We start from the raw sequence: 26,881 nt of genomic DNA, 5'->3' as shown, positions 1-26,881 counted from the left end.
TGTAACCATTGACATCCATTATATGAAAAAGTGCTGCAGTGTTTGGGTGTTCTGTGTTTGTCTGAGGTAATTAGTCTACCTAAATGTCTATATTCCAAAGTATGAAGCTGATCATTCTTGTCGCATGACTTGCGCATGTCAACTCTGTGCGCCTGGGAAAGGCGTGCACGTGCAATATGCACTTCCAATACGCGCATGCAAAAGACAAAATATGTGACCAGCCCCAAGCTTCTCTTCACATTCAGAAGATGCCTTCACTCCTGATCCTGTACAAAAATTTCAATTCAGCCTGACTTGGGCTGCTGTGTTTTTGGGCACTGGTGTCCTCCTTGGTGATGAGTATTGTTACAGAATACTTTCTATTGAAGTGCTTGTACAAGTGGCTGGTTGAGTTAAAAGCAGTCGAAAGTTCTTTAGAGATTGGACATAGACTGCATTTCACAGCAAAATTTTTATATACACACTATAGCTAATGTACGTTTCCAATTTCATGTGCATTTTGGATGTGTATAAAAAACGGTTGATGAAAAAGCCAAGATGCGCATACATTTCGAAAATGCGCATAAAAACACATGCGCGTAACTGAGTAGGATAAACTTTCAATTCCATGAGAAGAGCATAAACTGTGATGGAAACACTTCTACCGAACAAATTCCAGTATGCACATTAAAAAAAGTTGTGTGATTTTTGTTATAAGAAGTCATGCGATTAAAGAAATGTGTGTGAATGGACAAATCGGCAAGTTGAGATAATTGTAAAACATCTGAAATGTTGTTTTGGTCATTCTAAAACGCCTTACTGTCTAGCTATTAGTGTTATTATATTATTAATGACCTCCAGAATCAAGAGCGTCTGTGCGCCGCGTCTGAAAAGATTGACACAGCTTCTCCTACTGCAGTAAATTCTGTTTTTACTGTTGGTATTTGGCGCCAGTTAATCAGGAAGTGACGTTTTTGTTCGCTTTGACTTGTTGGATGGAAACGCTGCTTTATTCGCACGTCATTTATGAGATATTCCAGTTTTGCGCATTGAGTTAATTCACATTTTTGGATGGAAAAATAGCTAGAGATATCAATGTAATGTCTGTACTTACACTTTAAGTAGCAGCCACTCTAAACAGCAACCATTTCAGCTTGTGTTCTTTAACAATTTAAAAGCACATGCTTGTTAACTAAAGCTGCAGCAGAATACATTTAAAAAAAGCATTTTTTTCTTCCAAAAACTATATTTGTAATGTACAGTAAGTAATGCAATTACATTGACTTTAATAACTGTAATCAAATCACACACATCTAAAATGTAATTTGTTACATTACTGCGTTCCTCAAAAATGCCATTAGAATACAGTAATGCGTTACTGTTGAACATGTTACAACTAACTCTGCTTACCAGACATGTAGTATTTATTGCATTGTAGCATTCAATTCTTTCTTCAATCTCAGAAAATTTAGACACAGCCCAAATTTTAAAAATAGGTTACTTGATTTGCCAGCCTAGTATTAAATTATTCTAACATTCAAAACTGCTTCTTTAATATTGCATTTGGTCCTTCAGAGGTGATTGGTCAGCATTATCTGAAGGTGAAGCACATACTGAGCATTTGCGGAAAATGACTTTGATTGAACTTTTCCCATTTTTGTGAGCTAATCATGCCCTTTTCATCTCTCTTGTTGCTAATATATATGTGAATTGGTACATGTTCCTCTTTTTTAACTTTCCAATTATTATTATATTTTTTATAGGAAACCTGAGGATTTATCCAGGGAGGTGATACAGATTCAGCAGCGAGAACTGAACTTCAAACAGCAGAACTATAGCCTCAATAGCAGGTAAATACACACAGTTTTAGACTTCGGGTAATGAATTTTGATTCTTCGCTCTTGATTTAAGAGAGTTCAGAGATGAGTCTGAAACTTTTAAAGGCTTAAATTTGTGACTATTGGATTGCATATGCTCCATAAATGTTACTTTGTGCTGCGTGAAAAAGCATCTGTGCAAGTGTAAATAATTGTTGTGGTGTAACCTGTTTTCATTCCTCTACAAAACATCAGCTAATTACTGCACTGTTTGTGCCTGCCAGGGCCTGAATAGTAGCACAGGACTGTGGCTATTGTGCATAATTTTACTCATTCCTGCAGGCTCTGTGCTATATTTTTTTCACTATTGCTTAAGGTTAAATGACTAAATAAATTCACAAATCAAATCTGTAATTTGCAAAGTTTCACATCTTAGCTGTTGCTGTAGACTGGTATACAGAATTAGACTTTTGCTTACACTGAAAACCCTAATAAGCAGACTGAACTAAATTAATTGAGTAAACTCGTTGCCTCAATTTAACTGAGTAACAGAGTCTCCCAAAACTTGCATGTTTACGTTTATTTAACTTGCCGGTTTGGTAATTATATTTAAATTGTTCAGTTCAGCGTGTGTCTGTGTGTGTAGTTATATAATGTACCATGAAAAAATGTTTAAAAGAAAAATAAGTAGGCATTTATTCCCATTATGGTGAATAATTATACATAAAGCCTTGTTTTCTGATTAAAAAGAGACCTTGCTAAAAGGTTGCACATATTAGACTTTTACAATCAAGACGACATTAAAAACTGCCTATTTTTTCAAGGATTAATTGTGAATTTGAGCTTACTATACTTGAAATGTTAAGTTTATGCATTTTCATTGTATACAAGTTGAATTAACTCATAGTTTTAGGTGACAGGACCAAAATGCTAAATTTTAAGTAATGTCCAGTCAACTTTGCTTGATTGTTTAAGTAAAGACAACATTAGGGTTTACAGTGTATGGTTTCTTGTCAGCCATTATTGCATTGTCATTACATTAACATCTTTAAACATTTATTCAAGTGCAATAAGCTGAAGAGAAGCCAGTTTAGTACTTTAACTTGTGTTATTAGTGGCTTTATAGTTTGCCTTTTAAATAAAAGAATCTATTAAAAGATGTTTATGTATGTGTAGGTACAACACAGAGACAACTTCAATTCTACATTTCTCTGCGTGTACTGGATTTACTAGGCATTTGTTTAAGTAAATTGATCACATTTGTTTAATTTCTGTAACAAATTTCTAGTCTTTTCTTCATAAAATGACAAAATGATCAAATTAAGGAATGATTCATTTTGAAATTGTGTGATTCCATAAAATGCTGATTTTCTAACTCTTTTGAAGTTAAAACTGCTATTGTGTTGTCTAAAAATTAATATAAACATATTATAATATGACATATGCATATGAATATAAACATAATATAAAGGCATATTTTAATTTTTTTTTACATCAGTTGTTTGCAAAATTAAATATTTATTTTACTCAAACGCATAACAAATAAACTGTTAATCCAACTGGTCAAAATACCATAAAATGTGTTTTTAGAGATGTTTGTATTTGTTTTAGACTGTGATACCAGTATTTTAGTATTGCTATAGAGTTAAGAAATTTGTTTGTGGTGAATTAACCCTGTTATAATACAAAAAAATAAAGCAATTTATTTTGTTCAGTTACCATTTTCTGGTTAAAACAAATGCTCATTAATAAATATTATGAATTTAAAGAATAAAATTAATATTAACATTTTGCTAAAACGCATACCTAGTAAATTCAGTGCATTCAGAGATTAAATTTTGTTTTGCTATATTTCTATATTTATCATTTAATATGTATTTATAATTGGTAACTATTTAGTTTAGGTCACAATTAATTATATTAACTACTGGCTTACCAGACTATTATTAAGATATTAACTGTGCATTAGTAGTTATAAAGTATAATAATATTCTACAGCCCTAATCATACCCAAAACCCAACTTTTATCATACTTACAATTAATAAGCAGCTAATTACAGGGTTTGTACAGCTGCTGGAAATCCTGGAAAATGCTTGATTTTTAATATAGAGTTTTCAAGGTTAGTAAAGTGCTTGTATTTTGGACAAAGTGCTTGAACCTGCTTGAATTTGAAATTGCATATACGCCTGAAATTTTAGCTATGCAGGCTCAAAATATATTTGGGAGCATTTGTGCAAGTGTATAAAATTGTTCTCTTAAGGATTTAATAGCATTGCACATGAAATATCATGAATGAAAGTTTGGTTCTACACCCAGACACAATCTGACTAAGCTAATTTTTCAACACTTTAAGTTAAAACTGCATATTGTGTTTTTTAAAATAGCAAAATGGATTTAAATGTGAAAAAGTGAATACAGCATATATACAGTAAATGTAGTTTACCGTGGTTGTTAGGTGCTGGAAAAGTATAAAAATGCACATTGAAAGTGCTTGAAAAGTGTTGGAATTTAAAGTTGGAAATGTGTAAGAACTTAGTAATTTGTAGTTTATTAAGCTAGCAGTTGTAGTTAATGGTATGTTAATACCATGAATTGTGACTTTTAATTGTGGTTTACAGTAGGTGTTCCGTATAACTTCTACTGGTGTTTGTAACTTTTTAAAGTTGATGGGAAGTAATAATAATAATGACAATAAAACTCAGTTAATAGTCTAATTTCTACAGTTCCTGAGTTTTTTTTTCTTCTTCATATCATAGAACAGAGTACCTATAATCTGATGAAATTTCATGTTAAATTTTTGATGCAGTCTAGTCTCACTGTCACTTCATGCTTTCTGAAATTTGACATCCTCTGTAAGAATGGAGATGGACAGTCTCTTTTGAACCTTCGCTTGTGAGTGACAGCTCTACTTCAGAGCGTGTGATCCGTCCCTCAAGCCAAGCGTCAGGACAGTCTCTCTCATTTCACCAACACTCTGTGTGACTTTTTTTTTGTGCATACAAATGTCATTATTTGACAAGGCTTCTAATGTGGGTCTCTTTTCATCCTGTGCTGTTTTTTCAAAGGCAGTAATGGGGTCTTTTCTGGAGATTCTCCGGCCAGCATTAGCCCATCTCTTTGAAGCTCTTTCTGGTCTCTCTCTTGCTTTAATTGTCGGACAGTAATTGGTGGATGGGAGTCGGTGCGTGTCGGTGCTGCGGCTCGTCACTTGAGCAGTCAAGTCAAACCAAACTCTGACAATATCAAATCTCACTAATGAGCGGAGTGTTGAGATTGGGCTAATTATGAACTATGATGTCGTCTAAAACAGCTTTGCAAAGTAATGAGTCTGCTGTCATTTTGTCTTATATGGAAGAAGTTGGGGCTGTCTCTGGTTCTTTTCCAGAATGGTTTCTTAAAGGGATAGATCACCCAAAAATGAAAATTCTATCATCATTTACTCAACATTTACTTGTTCCAAACCTGTTTGAGTTTCCTTCTGTTGAACACATAATAAGTTATTTTAAAGAAGGCTGGAAACCTGTAACAATTGACTTCCCTGTAGGAAAAACAAATACTCCGTAAGGATGAAAGGGCTAAACATATTTATGACAACCCAATTCCCCTGAGACATTAGCTGCTATGAATGCATGTGGCAAAAAGTGGTTAGCTTTATTTACAATGATAAAGATAGAGAGAAAATAATAAATATTTAATCACCCAAAGTATATTTACAAATGCGTAAAATAAATGCAAAAGAAACAAATAAGCAAATTGAAACAAACCTGACAGAGGAAAGGAAATTAAGTGGTGTCAAATCAAAGAAAATAACGAATTAAATTAAACTTGCCAACTAACCCTTCCACACTTTTAAATAACTAAAGAGAAAGCTGAAAATGGGAAAAAAAGCATCTTTGGTGTCACACACCCCTTACTACAACTGCACTCCCTAGAACAAACAAACAGAGGGAAGCACCCGCTTTTTACCTTATCAGGGTGTCTGCAGGGTCTTAAAAAGTTTTAATAGTTGATAAATCATTTATGAGACAATTAAGGCCCTTAAACGTATTAAAAAGTCTTAAACGCAATTTAACAAGGTCTTAAATTTAAGCATTGTCCAAAGTGTTTGATACCAAAACAGCTTAATATATATATTTTCCTCCTTATATTTACAATGGCGTGCTCGATCCATGCGATTGGTTCGGGCTCTCCACATGGAGTGAAACCATAGAGCGAAACAGATGGCAAAATGGGAAAATTAGTTTTTGTCTACTGCTAGTTGGAGAAAGACGAGTTTAAACAGTGGCTGAAGCCTGTTGCTGAAAACAACTGCACAATTTATTCTTTCAAGCTTTGTTTCTTCTGAGCTTATCAGAGTTCTGTTGCATAATTGTGCTCCATTGGTTTATTTAACAACAACTGTTTATAAAGTGAAAAGTTTGATACTAAATAGAACTTGAAGTGGTGATGAGGTCTTAATATTCTTTAAAAAAGTCTTACAAAGGTATTAGAATTACCTTTAGGGTTCCTGCATATACCCTGCTTATGGATTAACAAAGAATCATCTGCGTGTATGTAATATGTTAGTCACGTGACGTACTTTACTTTCACTTCCCTTTTAGTAAATTTAAGCCATTTTAGTTTGGATGTTCAGAATAGATGTACAACTCAAAATAATGAAGCGAACCAGAGAACAGGTTAAACACACAAGTGTCACACAGAAAGACAAAGAGCAGTGACGAGACGAAGGATTCCCCACAGTCTGGTGCGAGTCATCACTGGAGCGATTAAACGAGCCCCATCCATCCCTCATTGGTCCACACGTGAAAACACTGTGAGCCAATCGTATAACACCTAGATTTTAGAAGAATAGCTGACAGGAAATAAAAACAGAAAGTAGAGGAGGGAATAACAAAGCAACACTCCCAGGCACGTAACACAATGGTTGCAGTTTTCCAGCTTGCTTCAAAATATATTTTTCTTTTGTATTTAACTGAAGAAATAAACTCATAAAGGTTTGGAAACGCTTGAGGATGAGTAAATTAAGTAATTGTTCATTTTTGGGTGAATTATCTCTTTAAGTAGCTTACATTTTATTGTTTCTAGCAGATATTGGCTTTTTTTTTGGCCAAGCAATTCGCTTTGAGTGGAAAATAATGCCTTTGTGAGTCTTTGGTTCTTGTTAATTGCAGACAGTAGTTGAAGCAGGCTTGAATCAATGTCCTATAACATTTTGGATTCAAACCATAATTGCTTTAGGTACCTCAGTGGTGATGCTTAATCAATGATATTGGCAACAAATACACATTTTTTCTATTTTTTTTTTTTGGTTAACTGATTAAACCAGGGCTAAATAATTGTTAATGTCAATAACATAAACGTCATACGTTTTTTTCTGTCATAGTCTCTGCTTTCGCTTCACCTTTGACCACCTCGTACTTAGTGCAGGTGCATTCTGGTTGTTGCTAGATCACATACAGTTGTGGCTGGAAGTTAATGAGAATTATTTATATTATTTATTAAATTTCTCATTAATTGTATTTTATTAACGTCTACCCCTACTTCAACCCTAAACCCAACTGTCACAATAATGTAAAAACAGTAGTTGTATCAAGTACTATTTATGTTATTTATTAAATTACCCAATAAATTGTATTTTATTTACGCCTACCCCCGCCCCAACCTAAACCCAACCGTCACAGTACTGTTCAGTTCTTGCACAGAGATGGTGGATTCATCTGATCTGTTGACAAATGGGTTGCGGATCTATTTCTTGGCAGTTTGCGGGTCCTTTACTTGGCCTTTTCCTCTTCGCAAAGAAACTTTCCAAAGACATCCATTTCTTACTCTTTATGCTTGCTTGTGGACAGAGATGTAACCAAGAGAATACAGTCATCCTTCGAAATAAAAGATCGTTTAGACTCAGATAATAAATAAAACGGAAGTAATCAATCATTTCTTTTGCTTCCCGGTACCAATTGATGTCCGGGCCGGCAGTTAGGGACCACTGCTGTAGACAATCTAAAAAAAGAATGCTTAAGGGGCTATTAATATCCAGAAAAAAAATATTATAGGAAATACTGTAAAAAATTCACAGGAGGACGAATCATTTTGACTTCAAGTGTATGTTCATTACTTTGTGTTATCAAAACCGATTTCTATTTATTTGGCATCAGATTTTGTAGTTTGTTGTCTAAAAAATGACAAATTACTTCAACACTGTTGCATTGAAACGGCACTGAAAGGATGGGTTTCCAGATGGGGTTTCTATGGTAAACACTGCTTCAAATGGCAGCTGCAGGGCTGCGATGACTACAGCAATTCAGTCACTGGCTCTTTTATGGACATTCAATGCTGGATCTGACATCATACACAGTTTTCATAATTCATAGTTATTCTTTGTAGCTGTACACAGGCTTTGACTCAAATTATAGTATTTTAGGCTGTTATATGCATTAGTGGACTGTCATCGAACATGCCTTGGTGTGTCAGTTACACAGTCTTGTTGACAGCCTTTTCAATAGACAGTGCACATTTCTGCTTTTAGATAGGCTTAGTTGCTCTCATTTTATTGAATTACGTGTATGTTGGTTGATTCGCTCTGTCAAAAGGTTTATAAATAAAAACTCTTACTGATATTTTTCAGCCAATTGACTCCTGTAAACGTGTAACCTTGTTGAATGAAGATTCTGTTATGATTATGATATGATGTGTAGTGGATTTTGTTGTCCCTAAACATTATGTAAACAAGCAGCATTGGTTTTCATTTTGGAAGTATGTAGTAGACATCAGAGCCATAGAAAGGGAGAGCTGCGACAACTCCATTGACTTCAATGGAACTATTTTTCACCTATGGAGCCTCTCAATAGTTCCCGGGAGTTAGCACTTATAGCCAAGTTACTGCTGAAGACAGCTGTTTTTATACTTTAAAAGAGTAAAAAGTTTCTAAAAATAAGATTGTGTATGGTTTAACATTATCGAACATTATTTGAATAAAAATATAGTAAATAATTATGTACCGTAAAGAATTATTAGCCTCCAACATAACATAATTAAACACAATTACAAATGGTAACAAAATTAGAAAATTAGACCTGAGAACAAATAATAGATTTATAAGACCAAAAACTGTCCATTGGATATGCACAAAATGTATTAATATGTTATATGTAAATAACATGTAATAACTACAATGGACAGATGAAATCCAGCGGTATATCTGTGATTAACTGGCCGCTGTAAAGCTGCTCTCGGTGGGGGAGGTGATGACGAAGCTAGTGCTGACAGGCTGTGGGTCGCCAAAGACACGCTATCTTTATAAATAAACTGCTGACTTGAGTTTAAAACAACTACATTCTCGCCTGAAAACTCTTAAATTTGTAACACAACAGTATTTTTAAAACCGTGCAGGTTTTCTCCTCTGCATTAGCTTTCGCTGGTTACATTGCAATGCATTCTGGCATACCTGCGCTTTTTAAGTTCGCACAAGTCACCTTTCGAAGCATCCTTGGCAAAAGGGGCGGAGCAAGTACACATCCAGGAATTTTATCTGTACTTGGCAAGATGTGAACTTTGAATTGGAACAGTACTTCAGCAACGGTTGATGACGTTTCAAGAGGACACAAGAACGCAAGTACAGATAAGAATGCATATTGAGAAACAGCCTAGAATACACAAGACATGTCACTTGTATATTTTGGAGAGGGGAAAAGTGTAACTGTCAATATGGTGAATAAAGCCCCGCCTACTAGTACAGGAGCCAATTATCGATCGCTATATTGTGGAAAAAAGCCCACATTCTAATACAGGATCCAGTCATCGATCTCTATAGACTGACGATACTCTAGGGGAGGGGCTTGGACCAGACATGAGTTCCTGCAGATTTTGTGAGATTTGGACGTTTAGAAATGAAACTAAAGGGACAGGTGTTGTTTAATTTCATTGATGATTCCTAATATGAAATTCAATCGTAAGCTTGGCAAGCAATTTTGGAGAGTTTGATGTTTTCCCATTCAGACAGAATGCCCAAGCATACTGCCCGAGAGGCATTTCAAAAATGGCCGCCGAGTGAAATGACTTGCATCAAAAAGCAAAGAATCACTAAGAGGCGACACTCTAGTGCTATTTGGGAAACAGCCACTAGATGCCGCTAGTGTCATGTGGCATCTATTTTGGAATGAAAATTCCAATAGAACAACAGAATATTATTAAGTCTAAAATAAACTATTAAAAGTGCTGATGATAGTGATAGTAAGTGTTTTTTTTTCCGTCTTTCAGCTTGGATCTCAGCTTTAATGCGCTTTTTAAATAAATAAATAAATAAAAAACAATGCAGCTGCTTGCCATCGTGACAGCATTAATATCCAATGGATGGCTGATCGCTTTCACACCAGAATGGTGGAATCGGGGAGCTATTGCTGGGCTTGGTGATTCTAAGCTCTTTGCTTGCATAAAGGATCTTTGACTTTAGTTTTTTTTTTTTTTATAAATAAAAAAGTATACTACCCTTTTCTTTACTGCTCTAACTGGTTATTGTGGTAGCAAATCACATCTTCCAGCGTCTGCTTCTGTGCAGTAAAGAGAAACTGACAACGCGTTTGCAATGTTAGGTAAAGCTAGCGAACATAGGTCTCATTTAAAAAGGTGGGATTGTATCGGTTTTCAAATACTCGCTTATACTCATTTCAGAATTTCTGCAGTATCTGATTGTTTCTGATACTAGTTTTGGTATCAAAAAACTCTATTGTTATACCTGTTAAAGTAACCTTTGTTGCAGCTTAGTTTAATATCATAATACTGTGTATCGTGATAAAACCTTTTAATCACAGCAAGAAAATTTGATACTGGCAGAAGCCTATAGTGGATAGGTGACTCTTCTCAAAAACAGGCTATATTCATTCATTCATTTTCTTTTCGGCGTAGTTCTTTTATCTTTAGCCGAATCAGGGGTCGCCACAGCGAAATGAACCGGCAACTTATCCAGCATATGTGGATTCCCTTCCAGCTGCAACCAATCACTCAGAAACATCCATACACACTCATTCACACACATACACTACAGACAATTAAGCTTACCCAATTCACCTACACCACATGGACTTGTGGGGGGAAACCAAAGCACCCAAAGGAAACCCACGCGAACACGGGGAGAACATGCAAACTCCACACAGAAATGCCAACTGACCCAGCCTGGGTTCGAACCTGCAACCTTCTTAAAACAGGCTACAATTCACACCAAATGATAATAAATACGGAGGATATGTCCTCCTTGTTAACACTGCATTGCTTTCTCTTTTCAGGCTGTTTGTTTAAGAATCTTTTAACCTTTAAACAGAAGTGCAATGGCTGCTCTTGTGTTAGTTATTTCTGTAATGAAATAAAGCAATGGACCGTAAAATCACCCTCTTTGTATTCTAACACAAGTGCTTATAGATGCTTTACATACATGCGTGTTATGCGTGTTGGCATGCATTCACAAGGTTCACTTGGTCGAATCGCTCCATTAAACTAGTCCTTCTATGTTGAGAAACTGGGCCAGCTAAATCAATTACCCTATTCGCTAACGAATAGAGGCAATTTGCATAATAAGCCTCAGTATGTACCTGGGTCATATTGATAGAAGACGAGTATGGTTTTGTGATTAGATTGTGCATTATTGTCTTATTGACCCTCCACGGCAGGCCATGATGATTTTCATTACAGCTCAAATTGGGCTGGATAGTTAGCATCTGGAAGAGATGAGAGGAGTTAATCAATTTAGCTATGAGGACACACACACATTCTGACTCGCTCTTGCAAATGCTGGCCCACACAAACTCACCCGCCCTCCTCCTACAAACAAATTTCCCTTGTCAACTACCTCCAGAAAGCACAATTACATCCAGCCGTACAGTCTTAGCACTTTCTCTCCCTTTAATCCAGCAGACACAAAGCCTCACACACACTTTTCCAGCGCATTTGATGGAATTGAACTCTTGCTGTGGGTAATTCCTCTCACTCTGCAAGGTCAAGTGGAAAAGTGCTCTCGCAGTCAGGGTTTATCTGTATCAAAACATCCCTCTTTTATCTCCAGAAGACACATGCACACGTAAATAAAACCCTTCCTCTCATGTAAATACGTGCTGCCATGTTACTTACTGTTTAGATGTCCATTTTCTGTTTAAAGCATGACGACATACACTGATAATGCAACGCTCTGTATATGTACTGGCCTTTTGTCGAGTATCTTGAATGTTGATGATGAAGATGAAGTGATTATAAAATGTAAATGGTGTAAAATGCCTGTATCAAAAATGTGGTTTGGCATTTTAGGTTGATAGATATTGTTGAATCTATCTTGGTTGCCCCTGCATCCTTGAAAAACAGCAGTATAGAAGGGAAATATGGAATTGCTTTGCATTAAACAAATGGAAATCCTGTAAAACAAGTTGTATTCATTTAGTTAAAAAATCATCCATCCATTCAATTCAATTCATTTTTATTTCTATAGCGCTTTTACAATTTGGATTGAGTCAAAGGAGCTTTACATAGAAGTAATATTGAAATTAAAACTTTAAGTTTAAGTTTAGTTAATTTTCACTGACAAAAATCCAAACACTGAAGAGCAAATCCATCAATGTGCAGCTACACAAGTCCCAAACCAAGCAAGCCAGTGGCAAGGGACAAACTTTACCAACTGACCAAAGTGATGGAAAAACCAGAACCATAAAAAGAATCCAGGCTTAGTTGGGCACAACCATTTGTCCACTGGCCGAGCTTCTTGTAAAGAAAGCATTGGGAGCAGAAAAAGGGCAAGGATCGGCATCGTACATCAAGCCGGGAATCAAACTCGGGTCGCCGTGAGCACCATTGTGCTATATGTCGGTGCACTTAAGCACTAGTCTGTGCGCTGACGAATTTGCCATTAATTTCGTTGATTATTATATAAATAGTAAATCAACAAAATCACATTTGCAATCTAGAATCATGTTAGGAAAGTACAGTAAAGTGATTAGTGGTGAATCTCTTCCAAAAGGCCAGAGGGCACTCTCTCTTGAGTAGCGCAAAACAACCAAATATGCCAAGAAGAATCCTTATAGCGTAGAATAAACAGAAAGTGCTTTCATTTGATTAAATGGAATTAATAAACATCATGATCACAACATATGGTTTATAGGAGTTCTTTAAATTGACATTACATTATGAAATATGTTTCATGCTTTTTTTTTTCTGTGTCAGCAGACCCATCATTTCATGCCTGGACTTATTTTAAACAGTTTTGTGTAAAAATGTGATGTGGCATTTGCATGTTCTTTTTGGTTTAATATTAGCATTATTTACTATGAAGGGTCATAGTTTACAGAGAAGCTTCACGAATAGATGTCAATATCGCAGAATGATTATTCGTGATTTGGCTATCGCATGCAGTTTTTTGGCAACAACGTTAAAGAATTGATAGTTTTAGATTAATTCGAATTATTTTGCAGGAAAATAAATCATGCATAACGTATATATGTATAAGACAGAACAAGAATAAAAGATACATATGAAATAAATGGTTGTAGGGTTTTCTGTGGAATCTAACAGTATTCAGGTACAAAAATTCAATAAGCATATGTAAAATAACACTGTGTAATCTTCATTGTATACATAATTAAATATTAAAATTTTTTAATGTTTTTTGGTTAATTATATTCCCAACTGAATATTGCTGATCCTGTGATGTGACTTGAAGATTCTTGCATTGTTATATCTATGCTGATATGATATATTGTGCAGCCCTAATTTACCGCTGATTACAGAACTAGCTTTATACACATATGCGCAGGACAATCGTAATATCCAAGTGGTTATTCTTGATTCACATTTTAGATAAAATATTATCAACAACTTTGATTTTTTTTTTTGCTCATTAATGAAACTGTAATATATTCTAAGCCAGGTAGATACTTTCAGCCACTACTGGCAGTTTACGTTTGTTTACATTGCTTTTTTTTTAACATTTATTTAGAATTTCAAAATATTAAGCACCACGTTTAAGCTTCTGTAAATCAGACTTTAATACATCTATTGTCATTTCAGCTTCTTCTGTAGTGTAAAGATTTGTTGATTGGTAATATACGCATTTGAAATGAATGGTGCTCTAAAAAAATTGTTCTGTGTATGAGCAGAAAATGCCTTGAAAATCAATTTTGCAGGGAAATATCAGCAATATGCTTGTATAGATCACTAAAAATCATTGATCAAGGTATGATATCTTTATAATAGCTTGCAATTTTATAAACCAGAAACAGACGTTTAAAAATGTATACAGAATACATATATGGTCTTTTTATGCTGACAACAAGGTCCTCAATATGAGAAATATTGCAGTCCTGGCAATACTGGTCTCAAATGAGAACCAAACTGAAGTGTGCACATTCAGACTAGTTGGTGCCCATTTAGAAAAATATTGTATGGATTAATCACCATCAGACATACACATTCATTTACCGTCCCCAGGGCTTTATTCAGGTCTCTTTCAAAGAATTGTTTATGGCTCACTGTCTTTCAAACATTGTGCACCATTTCCCTGAATGGCCCAGCAACAAAGACCGTATACTCTACTGTGAACACTGAGAAGGCAGCTTTTATGTTATAAGGAAATGACCTTCCAGGATGTAGAGGATGCAGTTCTTTGTGTTCTCCCCAGAGCTGCTCCATCTTAATGTTCTGGCTTTTTTCTATCTGTCTCTTTCAGTGTTCGCTCTGTGGAAAAGGCCCGCTCTGAGCTCCTGACCGAGATTGCTCAGCTGCGCGCCAAGGCTCAAGAAGAACAGAAGAAACGAGAGAACCAGGACTCACTGGTCCGTCGCTTGCAGAAGAGAGTCTTACTGCTCACCAAGGTAATACAAAAAGTATTGGTTTCCACATTTAGTTACACTTGTCAAAACTAACTGGTTTAAACTTCCTAGTTTAAATAGATAAACTATTGCTTTTAAGCAAGTGAAATAGCCATGAGAGGTCTGATATGACCCATTATCTCCTAGCTGTACCTCTTATAGAAATCTAGATCATGTCCTTCCTCCTGACTTAAAGTTTTCTCCAAAGGCAAGGATGAGTTGTAGATAAATTACTGTGGCAGAAACTCATTGGACTCGCGAATAATACTCCTTGTTCTTTGTTTGTCAACAGCTTGCTTAATTAGTAATTAACCAAAGCCTTCAATAAACTCCAATCATGTTTCCTAAATGGGTGGTATATGTTTTAATGAGGTCAGTGCTTGAGTGTAATGATGTCTACACTGGAGAAGCTCAGAGCATCATCACCTTCAACCTTCCACTCTGCAACCTGCTCCACACATACATGGAAAATTAGAGCTGTCAGAACATCTCATTAAGAGTAAAGTTAAGCAAGCACGCTCTTCGTGTATATCTATCTTGTTCAGTTGTTAATTACATTGGCGGTAGACTATGCTCAGTGAAATTTCAATGCATCAGTTAAAATTGCTAGTAAATAGAGTGGAGGAACTATGATGTCACTTTGTAGGCTAATCGGCTGCTAGCATAAAACTGGTTACCTCGTGAAAATCCCTATGGTATTTTCCCATAGGCTTTTCGAAGATTGCAAATAATAAGCTCTGTGTTAAAACACTGTTCGTTACAGTTACATGCTTTGTCCTGCCGTATAATCCTCACACGAAAATACAACTTTGAGCATTTTTGCATCTTAAATACAAACACAAGAATTGAAAAGCCAACATTAGGCTATAAAGGGACTACAGTGATCTTGGGGCACTTGTCTATGACGTCAGCCACTACCCTGCTACAGATGACATTTCAAGCTTATTTTTAGAAATATTGTCCATGACAAAGAGTTAATCTCTCTGTTTATTATATTATAATCCACGGTATATATTATAAACAAATAAGTATGCAAAAACACCTATGACCTGTGTGCCTTTTGGATCGTTTTTACGTGGAAAATTCGTGTTTTGCTTTACGGTTGTTCTATAAGTTTTAAAACTGTGTGTATAAATCTGCCTACATAGTATTATCATAATTCATATTTAAATAAGTGTATCGCTCGCGTGCACACAGCCTGCTTACCTTAACAGATGACAGAAAAGAGGCGTGAGGGACAAGTCTATCAAATGCCTGAGCACAAAGCAACATTCAATATTCCTTTTTTGTCACGAAGTACAGTGAAAAGCAGCCCATACAGTCACACATGCTATACATTTTATGGAGGAGTGTAAATATTGCAGTTATGACCGAGTTAAATGTGTTCAGATGAAGAAAAAAAGACAAAAAATCACAGTTGACAGTTAACATGCATGTATTCTTTCACATTTATTCATACGTTTGCATTACTGAGAGCAGGAAAGAGACAGACTGCATTGGTGAGCAGTATCTTCATAATATTGTTTATTAAATTAAATGATCAACAATAAATGAATCTGTCTCGACAGCCTTTACAAGTGAAGACATTATCTACACACAATCTGAATTCCCAATTAGAATAATACTTCAAACTATAAAATACCATTCATGAAATACCTAAATAACACACAAATCCAAATGCCCAACACAAGCGGGCTGCGCGCCAGACCAGATCAGCTCGATGACGTATTATGTCCCCGACACCGCCTGTAGTCCCATTTAGCAACTTAATAGCAACCGTCTTTTTAAAGAAGCATAGCTGATTTCAAAATTCAAGAGTGTGCTGTAACTGATGTGTTTTATGTCGTAGAACAAAACGTGAAAGTATCTTGAGTTTGTGTTTGCCACGAACCTTATTTAAGTGATTTTACTGAAACCCCATTGACTTTGGGACGAGGGAACCGGAACTGCTAAAATGCTAACTCGCTTCCGGGTTTTTGCATACAAATTGACGTCATAGTTCCTCAACTCTATTACAAGGTATGCAATTAAATCAATGGATAACTCTAATTTCAAGAAACCAAAACAAAAAACTTTTTTTTTTTTTTTAAAGAGGCCATAATATGGTTAGTTTTCGTTTTCATTTATTGATTGTACTCCATTTACTGATTTAAGAAAGGGTTAAAGCAATGTAACACTTTCTGCCTGTCAGTTTTCTTTAATATATCAGTTCACTTCTCAGGAGTTGTATACAAACAGTGAGTTTTGTCAGATGTCCATTTAAAATAAACAGTCAGTCAACAAACTCCATGTCACTTCTGTTTTAAAACAAATAATAATAAAAGGAAAAACAACACTGTGTTTAATAAACTAGATCAAAAAAAGATGGAAGAAATGATTTGTTGATCAAGCAGATGGTCCCTTTGTGTGTAATGAGCCTGTGCATATACAATATATGCTACAAAGCTAACAGTGTCCGACAGAAGGCAAGAGAAGACGGCTTCAGACCTAATGAAATGTTACCTCTGCCCAAAGAAAGATTTGACACTTCATTGGCCCACAGAAAATAGTCAGATTGTACAGAAAGAACCTACTCTTGGTATTTTGGTAACCATAGCAATGTTATGGCATCTTGCTCATTGGGCATTCAATGTTTCTTGATAATACAGGAACAAAAGGCTTGTTATAGACGGTGATTTGTAACTAAACCACTTTCAACATAGGCGTCAGTTTTTTTGGGGTTTTTTTGGTCTGACTAGCTGCCTTGTACAACATGCTCTATGCTTGTTAGGGCTGAACAATATATAGTTTGAGCATCATTATGCATCACAATGTGTGTATCCGCATTAGTGACGACTATCGCAACATCAGATTTTTCCAATATCGTGCAGCTCTAATGCTTAGATAGCTGAAACTCAATTATTTTAAGGAGAAATACATTTTGTTTAACATGAAAATGTTTGAGATGTTTGGGCAATCAGAATGCATTGAGTTAACTAGCCAATTGAAGAATTCTGGGCTTTTATGAAGGAGGGGTTTCATAGAAATCATTAATCTGCACTGAAAAAAGTGCTTATTGAACATGTTTACCTATTGGTTTGGTAAGGGCTGCACCATACAGGAAAAGTATGCAATATTGATGTTGAGTGTTATGATGATGTTGTTTTTTACGATATAACTAACTAAAAAAATTTACGTAATTATCATACTGAAATTAAATGGGTAATTAGAATTAAATCTTAAAAAAAAATATATATATATATATATATATATATATATATATATATATATATATATATATATATATATGTCAAGGTCAAAACATTTAGACTTTAAAAACACCATGAGTGACTGAAAACCTCGACAGAAATTCTAATTCTTATGAGCTTATATTTCTCTCTTGTTTTCGAGGATTTTTGATTTATTTTTAGGTTTAGCTAACAGCTAATACTGGAGTGGTGGGGATAAAGATAGCAAAGACTCAATCCGATTGGTCAGATTTGGAAAAACAACATATGCAGCAAACAAATGCTTTGCACATAAAATTAATTACATTTCTTACACCTCTCTGAGATATGGATAATGCATATAATTTTATGCCAATTGTTCAATACATTTTGCAGGCCTAATTGTAGCACATGTAATAAACTTTAATAACATACAAGATGGCTTCTTTGAGATCATAAAAACTATTCAGGCTGTATGTGTATTATTTGTTTAATAATTATTTTGCTTAATTATTGTTAATGCTAGAATGAGCTGAAAATATACAAAAATAAAGAGTAGTTTCCAAACTTTTGACTGGTAATGTAGATAAAAATAAAGGCTGTTTACACACACACGTTTTCATAGAATATGTATGCAGAAACAAAACAGAGGCTGTTTGTCACTATCCATTATTGACAGCTTTTAGCACTTTTCCTGCTGCAGAACCAGGAAAAATGCATCAGCTGTCTTCAGACCATTTTAGATGAACAGTTTTCCAGCTATGATTAAAAGCCGCGATAAAAAGGTTTTATTGTAGCATTGACCCGAGTTCTCCATTAAATGAAGATCCATAGGGGTGGAAAAAAACTGCAGTGCGGCACAGATTCGTTTCCTCACTCACTCACCCACATAGATTCCCTCTCCGGCACAGGAACTCTGAGGCCAGTGCCAAAATAATAGAGTCCTAAATGAGAGTTTGCTATCTGTGGGACGAATGAGGTGAGTTTGAGATAACAGCATGAGTGAATTTCATTACAATGGAAGCAGAAAAATAGCTTTTGAAGACCTGAAGTACGCATATGTGTGTGAATATACTGATATGTGTCGGTCTGTTGAACCCCTTAGGAGGGATAACTCATATTAAAAAAAAAAAAAAAAAAAGACCTGTTTTCATGACTTCAGGTAATAAAATGGACACCTCTTTGTCCTTTTAAAAAAGTAGTGCAGAGTTGCAAAGGAAACTTTATGATTTAAAAGTTTAGCAGTTTTTTTTTTTTTTAACCAGGGTTTACAACTAGTTTACATATGATAAACAATTGGATGAATCCCTTTAAACATAATTTGTTTAATTTATTAAATTACTAGATTAATGACTATCAATAAAGTTATTGATTATTTACAAAGTGCTTAAACATTACTACTCTGAAAGTTTTGATTGTGTGTTTTATTACAGTTTTTACTGTTCTGTATTTACTAAATATTGTGTTACGTTTATGAACATATAATGAATATTACCAGAGGAAGGGAAAACGTGCTGTAATATTAGCTATGGAAATTTATTGTGCTTTAAAGATGACAATTATTTCTGAAACAACACAATACAGTTTTACAGTTTAAAGTGCTTAAACATTATTACATTGAAATATTTTGTTTACATTATATTATGATTTAACTTTTTAATTGTGTGTATTATTACAGTTTTTACTGTATAATTTTTTTTAAAACATCTTATGTTAATGGGAATATAATGAAGATTGCCAATGAAAGTAATGGAAAGTATAAAAACTTAAAATGTTCATACATTACATTAATGAAATGATTAAATAACAAACACTGTACAAATCTGTATTTTGCCGAAAACACTAGTTTATTTATTTATTTGTATGTATGTACATTATGTATATTTATATGTATTGTATGCAAGTATGTATGTTTGTACTTTCATTTTAGTTTTTATTTATTTCTTTAGATTTAATTTCCAAAATGAATCTTCTTTGCACTTAACAAGTTTGCAATCATTTAAACGCTTGTTAACAAGTTTTTCATGATTAATGAAGGAATTAAAATGCTTAAATTCATTATTTAATCTTCATTTACCAGTTTTAGGGTATTTACAGCTACTGTATATTTATGTCCATTCACATTTCGTCCCTTTGTGCCCCCTGGCGGCATAGTCGCCAACTGCTCTTACACCTAAAAACGTTCTTAATCCCTTAACACTGCCACGGCCCCACACATGGTGTTTATGGTCAATTTGAAGTGCCACCCACTGTATGTCCTATTAGGGATGGGTGATAAAACGATGTTGGTATTTATTGACAGTACACCATTGTCAATTTGGATTTAAAGAAATGCTGTAGTTTTATTAAAACGTGTCTGACTGGGTGTGCACCGGTAAGCACGACTTGTGCATACATTTACATTTACATTTAGTCATTTAGCAGACGCTTTTATCCAAAGCGACTTACAAATGAGGACAAGGAAGCAATTTACACAACTAAGAGCAACAATGAATAAGTGCTATAGGCAAGTTTCAGGTCTGTAAAGTCTAAGAAGGGAAGTATTAGTAGTATTAGTATTTATTTATTTATTTATTTATTTTTTTTGAGTACAGTTAGTGTGATATTCAGAGAGGCAATTGCAGATTAGGAAGTGAAGTGGAGACTAAATAGTTGAGTTTTTAGTCGTTTCTTGATTAAATATCCATACAATCCATACAAATCCATACAAAAAGACTCTTCCTCCAGCTCCTCTGGGGGCATCCCGAGGTGTTCCCAGGCCAGCCGAGAGACATAATCCCTCCAGCTTTTCCTGGGTCTTCCCTGCGTCCTCATGGTGGGGGACGTGCCTGCAACACCTTCCTAGGTAGGCGTCCAGGAGGCATCCGAAACAGATGCCCGAGCCACCGCAGCTGACTTCTCTCGATGTGGAGGAGCAGTGGCTCTACTCCGAGCTCCTCCCGGGTGACAGAGCTCCTCACCCTGTCTTTAAGGGTGCGTTCGGCCACCCTGCGAAGGAAACTTATTTCGGTCGTTTGTATCTGAGATCTTGTCCTTTCGGTCGTGATCCAAAGCTCATGACCATAGGTGAGAGTAGGAACGCAGAATGACCGGTAAATCGAGGGCTTTGCCTTTTGGCTAAGCTCCTTCTTTACGACAACGGACCGGTACATTGACCGCATTACCGCTGCTGCTGCTGCACCAATCCGTCTGTCAATCTCACACTCCATCCTTCCCTTGCTCGTGAACAAAACCCCAAGTTACTTGAACTCCTCCATTTCTCCAAGCCTCATGTCCTTTAAAACTCGATGCCAAAGTGCCAAAAATGTTAGTAGTTTCTTTTGCTTTTATGAAAACAATTGTCATTTAGGTGAAATTCTCTGCTATATCTGCTTTTCTGATTTGTCTTCAGTCACATCGATTGTTACTTCAGACGAACTTGCTTAACTAAAGCTCTACAAATGCATCATTAACTCTTCCTTTAAACAATTGTTAGCTCTCTCGGTATTCAACATTAACCTTAACAACCTTTCTCGTCTGAGTGCACATGTGTCCACGTGTTTCTCATAGCTTGTGTTTGCAGTTTTGTATTCTCAGTTCACACTGCGGATAATGAATCGCAATGTTTTATTGATCCTGCTGGTTTCAGGCTTTAGAGACTAGACTAGATTTAATTTCAGTTTAATCGACTCTAAAATGAGATATTTGCACAGATGACTCCCGACTCAGAAGGGAGCTCGTTCACCCCATTAATTCTCCTCTAATATTTCTTGGGTTTCTTCTGCCGTATTTAGAGTGATACAATGACATTACAACCGATGCCTGCCAATTAAAAATGTAGTACATCGATTAGGTTGACCGCTAAGGCGTGTGAAATAAGTTCAGTAATAAGCTAAACACAATCAAGCTGTTGTAATTAAATTTTCATTAAGACATTGAGCTGATTCTTTGATTTGGTAATGGCGTTTTTTTTTGCCTGCTCACTCTTCAGAGATCAACACCGTCTGTCTGTTTGTGTTTCTGCAAGCTTCTCAGACAGTTTTACTTCAACACAGATAACTTCATGCATGGCGTCTTTTGTATTGCTTTGACCCAGCTTGGCCTGAATTGAGTTCTGGAATTGAAGCTTGTGCTTTTTTGTATGTGGGTCAGGAGCGCGATGGAATGAGGGCCATATTAGAGTCGTACGACAGCGAGCTGGCCACAAGTGAATACTCTCCTCAGCTCACACTCCGGGTCAAGGAGGCAGAGGACATGCTGCAGAAAGTCCAGGCTCATAATGCAGAGATGGAGGTGAGGATTACATTACCCATAATTCACACCAGAACAATTATTTCAAATGAGATGTTTTGGTCATTAGGTTTAAAACACTGATATAGTTTGTTTGCATGTTTTACTCATAACTTATATTGTTTTAGTCAAATATATCGCAGAGTTTTGCAGGTTTTAGAGTCTTAAAACGGAAGGATGAGAGGAGAAACTTTTAAAGATATGGCATATGTTGGATGCATTGTTATAAGTCAACACCTTCAGTGTTTTGTGTCATTTAGGTACTGTAACGCTTTAGTCTAGGTCACTAGTCATGTTTTTTAAACTACTGGCTTATTACCTGCCTATTATTAAGTTATTAAGTGTTTGTTAGTTGTTATATTGTATGATCTTATTCTGCATCCCTAAACCTAAACCCAACTTCTACATTGCTAACCATTAATAAGCAGCTAATTAGTAGTTTATTAAGCTAGAAGTGTTAGTTAATTATTTGTTAATACTGTGAACTGTGACCTACACTAAAGTGTTACCCCTCATTATTTAACACAAATATTTTTATGTCCCTAAAATGAGCCACTTAAAAATTTAGATGCAAAGTCACTTCAATAGCCCCTTTTACACAGTAATACCAATAAATATCTGGAAAATTTCCTAAACGACTTTATCGGTAAATAAAAACAAAAAACGCTGTGCAGACAGGCAAGGATGTCCTAGAATTTTTCCGGAAAAGACCATTCACACATCCATTCCAAAGTACTGGTAAATTCTGACATCATTAACCAGAAATTAGTTTTGAATGGCTTTGCTTGTATTTGTAAACATAGAATAGGTCAGGCTTTTGTTAATGGTTTCACTTTTATTTAATTTTTAGCATTCATGTAACTGCTTTTGTCTCAGGAATATCCAAAGGGAGAAACGCGAACCACAGCTAAATGCTTACATATTTGACTACATTACAAATTCTGAGGATGGATAAGGATTGTGTACAACTTTAACAAAAACATATAGAGGAACACTCTTGCATGTCTAGATGTACATAATAAACAGCTAAAATCAGAATTATTAGCCCCCTTTGCATTTAAAACAAATATATTTTCCAAATGATGTTTAATAGAGCAAGGATTTTTCTACTGAAGTAAGTCTTATTTGTTTTATTTTGGCTAAAATAAAATCAGTTTTAATAAAAAATAAAAAAATTAATGTTAAATTTAATTTAAAATTATTAGCCCGTTTAAGCTAAAAAAAATTTCGATAGTTTACAGAACAAAACATCACTATACAATAACTTTCCTAATTGTCCTAACCTGCCTAGTTAACCTAATTAACCTAGTTAAGCCTTTAAATGTCACTTTAAGCTGTATAGAAGTGTCTTGAAAAATCAATCAAAAAAATCAGTAATTAGAAATGAGTTATTAAAATTATGTTTAGAAATGTGTTAAAAAAATTCTCTCCATTAAACAGAAATTAGAGAAAAAAAATAAACGGATGCTAATAATTCAGGGGGGCTGATAATTCTGACTTCAACTGTATGTGTGCTGACGCTCCCCGGAGCACTCCTTCATTTCACGTGTACTCGTCAAGCAACTGAAGCAGAGCTTGAAGGTAAACAAACAGCGGTTTGTCATAAGCATTTTATCAATAATTTTTTACACTGTTGGCATCAGGAAGAAACATAGAAATTTTATCTGATTAACATCTAGCAACTAAATGTGTCTGGAAAATTATTCAAAGGCTTTTATTTTCATAAACAGCACAGATGTGAATGAGTCTAAATGTTCTGATTGGCTGAAGTAGACGTCTCACGTCTGTGCGTTCCAAATGTGAACGCGCTCTTTTAGGCAATTTTCCTTCTGCGTTCACACAGAGCAGCATTCTACAAATTACTGATAATGTTACAGCTTCTCTTTTCCGGAAAATTGTTGGCATTTTCAAAAAAGGCCTGTTCACACATAATGCCTCTTCTGAAAACTTTCAGAAATTTTCCAGAAAGATCTGTATGTGTGAAAGGGACACCATAATTTGAATGTAATAGGATTTTTTGCAGATTCATGCACATAATTGTCATTCTGTGTTTGGGGTAACAATTCTGTGCATTAACCTGCAAAAAATATTTTTATTAAAGGAAAATTGTAACTATAACTCGCTATAGATCGCTTGGTCAATCCACCACTTGAATGCAACGAATTTTCAAAGTGAGACTAGAAAAAGAGTCCACACTGTCTAGATTTATTCATGACTTTTTATGTCTCACCATATTGTTCATAACTTTCCTTGTCTGAAGATAATTAATGCTATATCATTTAATCAAATGTCTTGCAAAAAAGTGTGTATATAAGCAAATGTGTTTAGCGTATTGTGTGGGCTCTTATTTTTTTATTAATATTAACTTAATCTTAAAAATATATTACTTAGTCTTAAATATGTAATATTTAAAAAAATCCTTCAAAAACCCAGTATTAACTGTTTGTTGTTGTATGTTGCATTGTATTTGGTTATTATGCCTTCCAGTGGACAGAATTCAATAAACTGTGAATTATTGAATAGCAGCTTTTAAAGTGGCTCTATTTGTTTTTTGAGGAATGAAATCATTAAACCTTTAGCTGTGATTTATTCGCTTCTGGTATTTGTGTGGATGATTCTAATAGTATACATTTATGTAACGTTGCGTTTTATTTTCATCAAGGATCAGATTTCTTTTTTTAAGCTGTATGATAATGTTGTTGGAATGCCAATATGGTACAAACCTCAAATCAACCAATTTATGAATGTAATTTTGTATGTTTCTGCTGCTCATTTAATAGAGGTTTTGCTGCTGGTCTTAATTTTGTGTTTTTTTCCTCTCATGGGTGATAATTAAGTTGTTGAGTTTTAATGATAATTATACTTTTCTTCGTATTAAGAATGCAAATGACCCCTTTTTTTGCATTTTCTCCTGTGGATTTCAGTTTTAAATAATTTATTCAAGTATGTGTTAACATTAATATCAGGCCTAAAAATACTGTTCATTTAGTGCAGAATAATTTGGCAAACAATGGGCAAAGTGATTATAAGTATTGTTAAATATTAAAGGTGTAAATCTTCACTTTCTGATATGATCAAACTATGTTTTACACTGCAACATTTTAAATATAATTAAATATGTTTGCATCCACACAAATACTGTACATACAAACACGTAAATGGAGGTGTAGTAATATACATGGTAGCACTTTAAAATAAGTTTGTATCAGTTTATGGTAGTTAATGCATTTACTAACATGAACAAACAATGAATATGTACACTCTCTGGCCACTTTATTAGGTACACCTGTCCAACTTCTTGTTAACACAAATTTCTAATCAGCCAATCACATGGCAGCAACTCGATGCGTTTAGGCAAGCAGACATGATGAAGACGATCTGCTGCAGTTCAAACTGAGAATCCAGGTTGTCTAACCTTGAGGCGGATGGTCTACAGCAGCAGAAGACCAAACTGGGTGCCACTCCTGTCAGCTAAGAACAAGTACCCAGTCTACATTTCGTACAGGTTCACCAAAATTGGACAATAGAAGATTGGAAAAACGTTGCGTGGTCTGATGAGTCTTGATTTCTGCTGCGACATTCAAATGGTAGGGTCAGAATTTGGCATCAACAACATGGAAGCATAGATCCATTCTGCCTTGTATAAGTGGTTCAGGCTGGTGGTGGTGGTGTAATGGTGTGGGAGATATTTTATTCGCACACTTTGGGCCCATTAGTACCAGTTGAGCACCGTGTTAACGCCACAGCCTACCTAAGTGTTGTTGCTGACCATGTCCATCCCTTTATGACCACAGTGTACCCATCTTCTGATGGCTACTTCCAGCAGAATAACGCACCATGTCATAAAGCGTGAATCATCTCAGACTGGTTTCTTGAACATGACAGTGAGTTCACTGTACTCAAATGGACTCCACAGTCACCAGATCCCAATAGAGCACCTGTGGGATGTGGTGGAACAGGAGATTCACATCATGATTGTGCAGCCAACAAATCTGCAGCAACCGCATGATGCTATATATAATATAGACCAAAATCTCTGAGGAATATCTCCAGTACCTTGTTGAATCTAGGCCACGAAGGATTAAGCCAGTTCTGAAGGCAAAAGTGGGTCCAACCCAGTACTAGTAAGGTGTACCTAATAAAGTGGCCAGTGAATGTATTTGTTCATGTTAATGAAAATAAAACTGTTTATGTCAGCTATTGATAACAAACATGAATTTTGGTGTTAATAATGCATTAGTAAATACTGAACTATGATTAATAAATGCCTTACAAGTGTTTTTTCATGTTCAATTAGTTCATGTTAGTAAAAATATTAACTAATGAAACCTTATTATATATATATATATCCTTTTTATGTATATAATTCAATTTAGTTCATATTAACATCAAGAAAACATAATAAAACATTGTTTTTTTCCCTTTTCTTCTAAATGACTCTTTTGCTGATGTTGACATTTGCTAATGTATAATAGGAAGATATTACAGTTTGATGTAAAGCCAACAAACATTTTATGCTAAACAGTAAGGATGTTTTAATATGTTTTGTAAATAGATTTCATGTTATTTTCATGTCATAAAATTAGTTGTTGAATTAATCTCGAGTTATTACATTATAAAAACAGTGTGCTGGTCTTATAAAAAATTCTAGACCTCTGCTCATGCTGGCCTGCATCGTGTATCCAGACAACTGTACGACTTCGATAGCGCTCGTGACTTTGTAATCAAGGACTTTATGCTTTACTATCTTACTTTGTGTTTTTATGGGAA

The 26,881-nt window shown here is 35.1% G+C and overlaps 1 protein-coding gene across 3 annotated transcripts in view; it reads left to right on the top strand.

The window, feature by feature from the left end:
* mad1l1 (mitotic arrest deficient 1 like 1) overlaps positions 1-26,881 on the top strand; it is a 131,900-nt gene that overhangs the window by 36,908 nt on the left and 68,111 nt on the right. For all 3 annotated transcript variants that reach the window (NM_200912.2, XM_073925006.1, XM_073925047.1), the window contains exons 10-12: positions 1,743-1,829; positions 14,495-14,639; positions 21,974-22,114. In NM_200912.2, the coding sequence (NP_957206.2) occupies positions 1,743-1,829; positions 14,495-14,639; positions 21,974-22,114 (373 nt within the window). The remainder of the gene's footprint in view (positions 1-1,742; positions 1,830-14,494; positions 14,640-21,973; positions 22,115-26,881) is intronic.

Source organism: Danio rerio, chromosome 1 (assembly GCF_049306965.1).
Source record: "Danio rerio strain Tuebingen ecotype United States chromosome 1, GRCz12tu, whole genome shotgun sequence".
Taxonomy (NCBI): Eukaryota; Metazoa; Chordata; class Actinopteri; order Cypriniformes; family Danionidae; genus Danio; species Danio rerio.
Note: the sequence above shows the minus strand (reverse complement) of the source record. Positions and strands in the feature narration are given on the sequence as shown.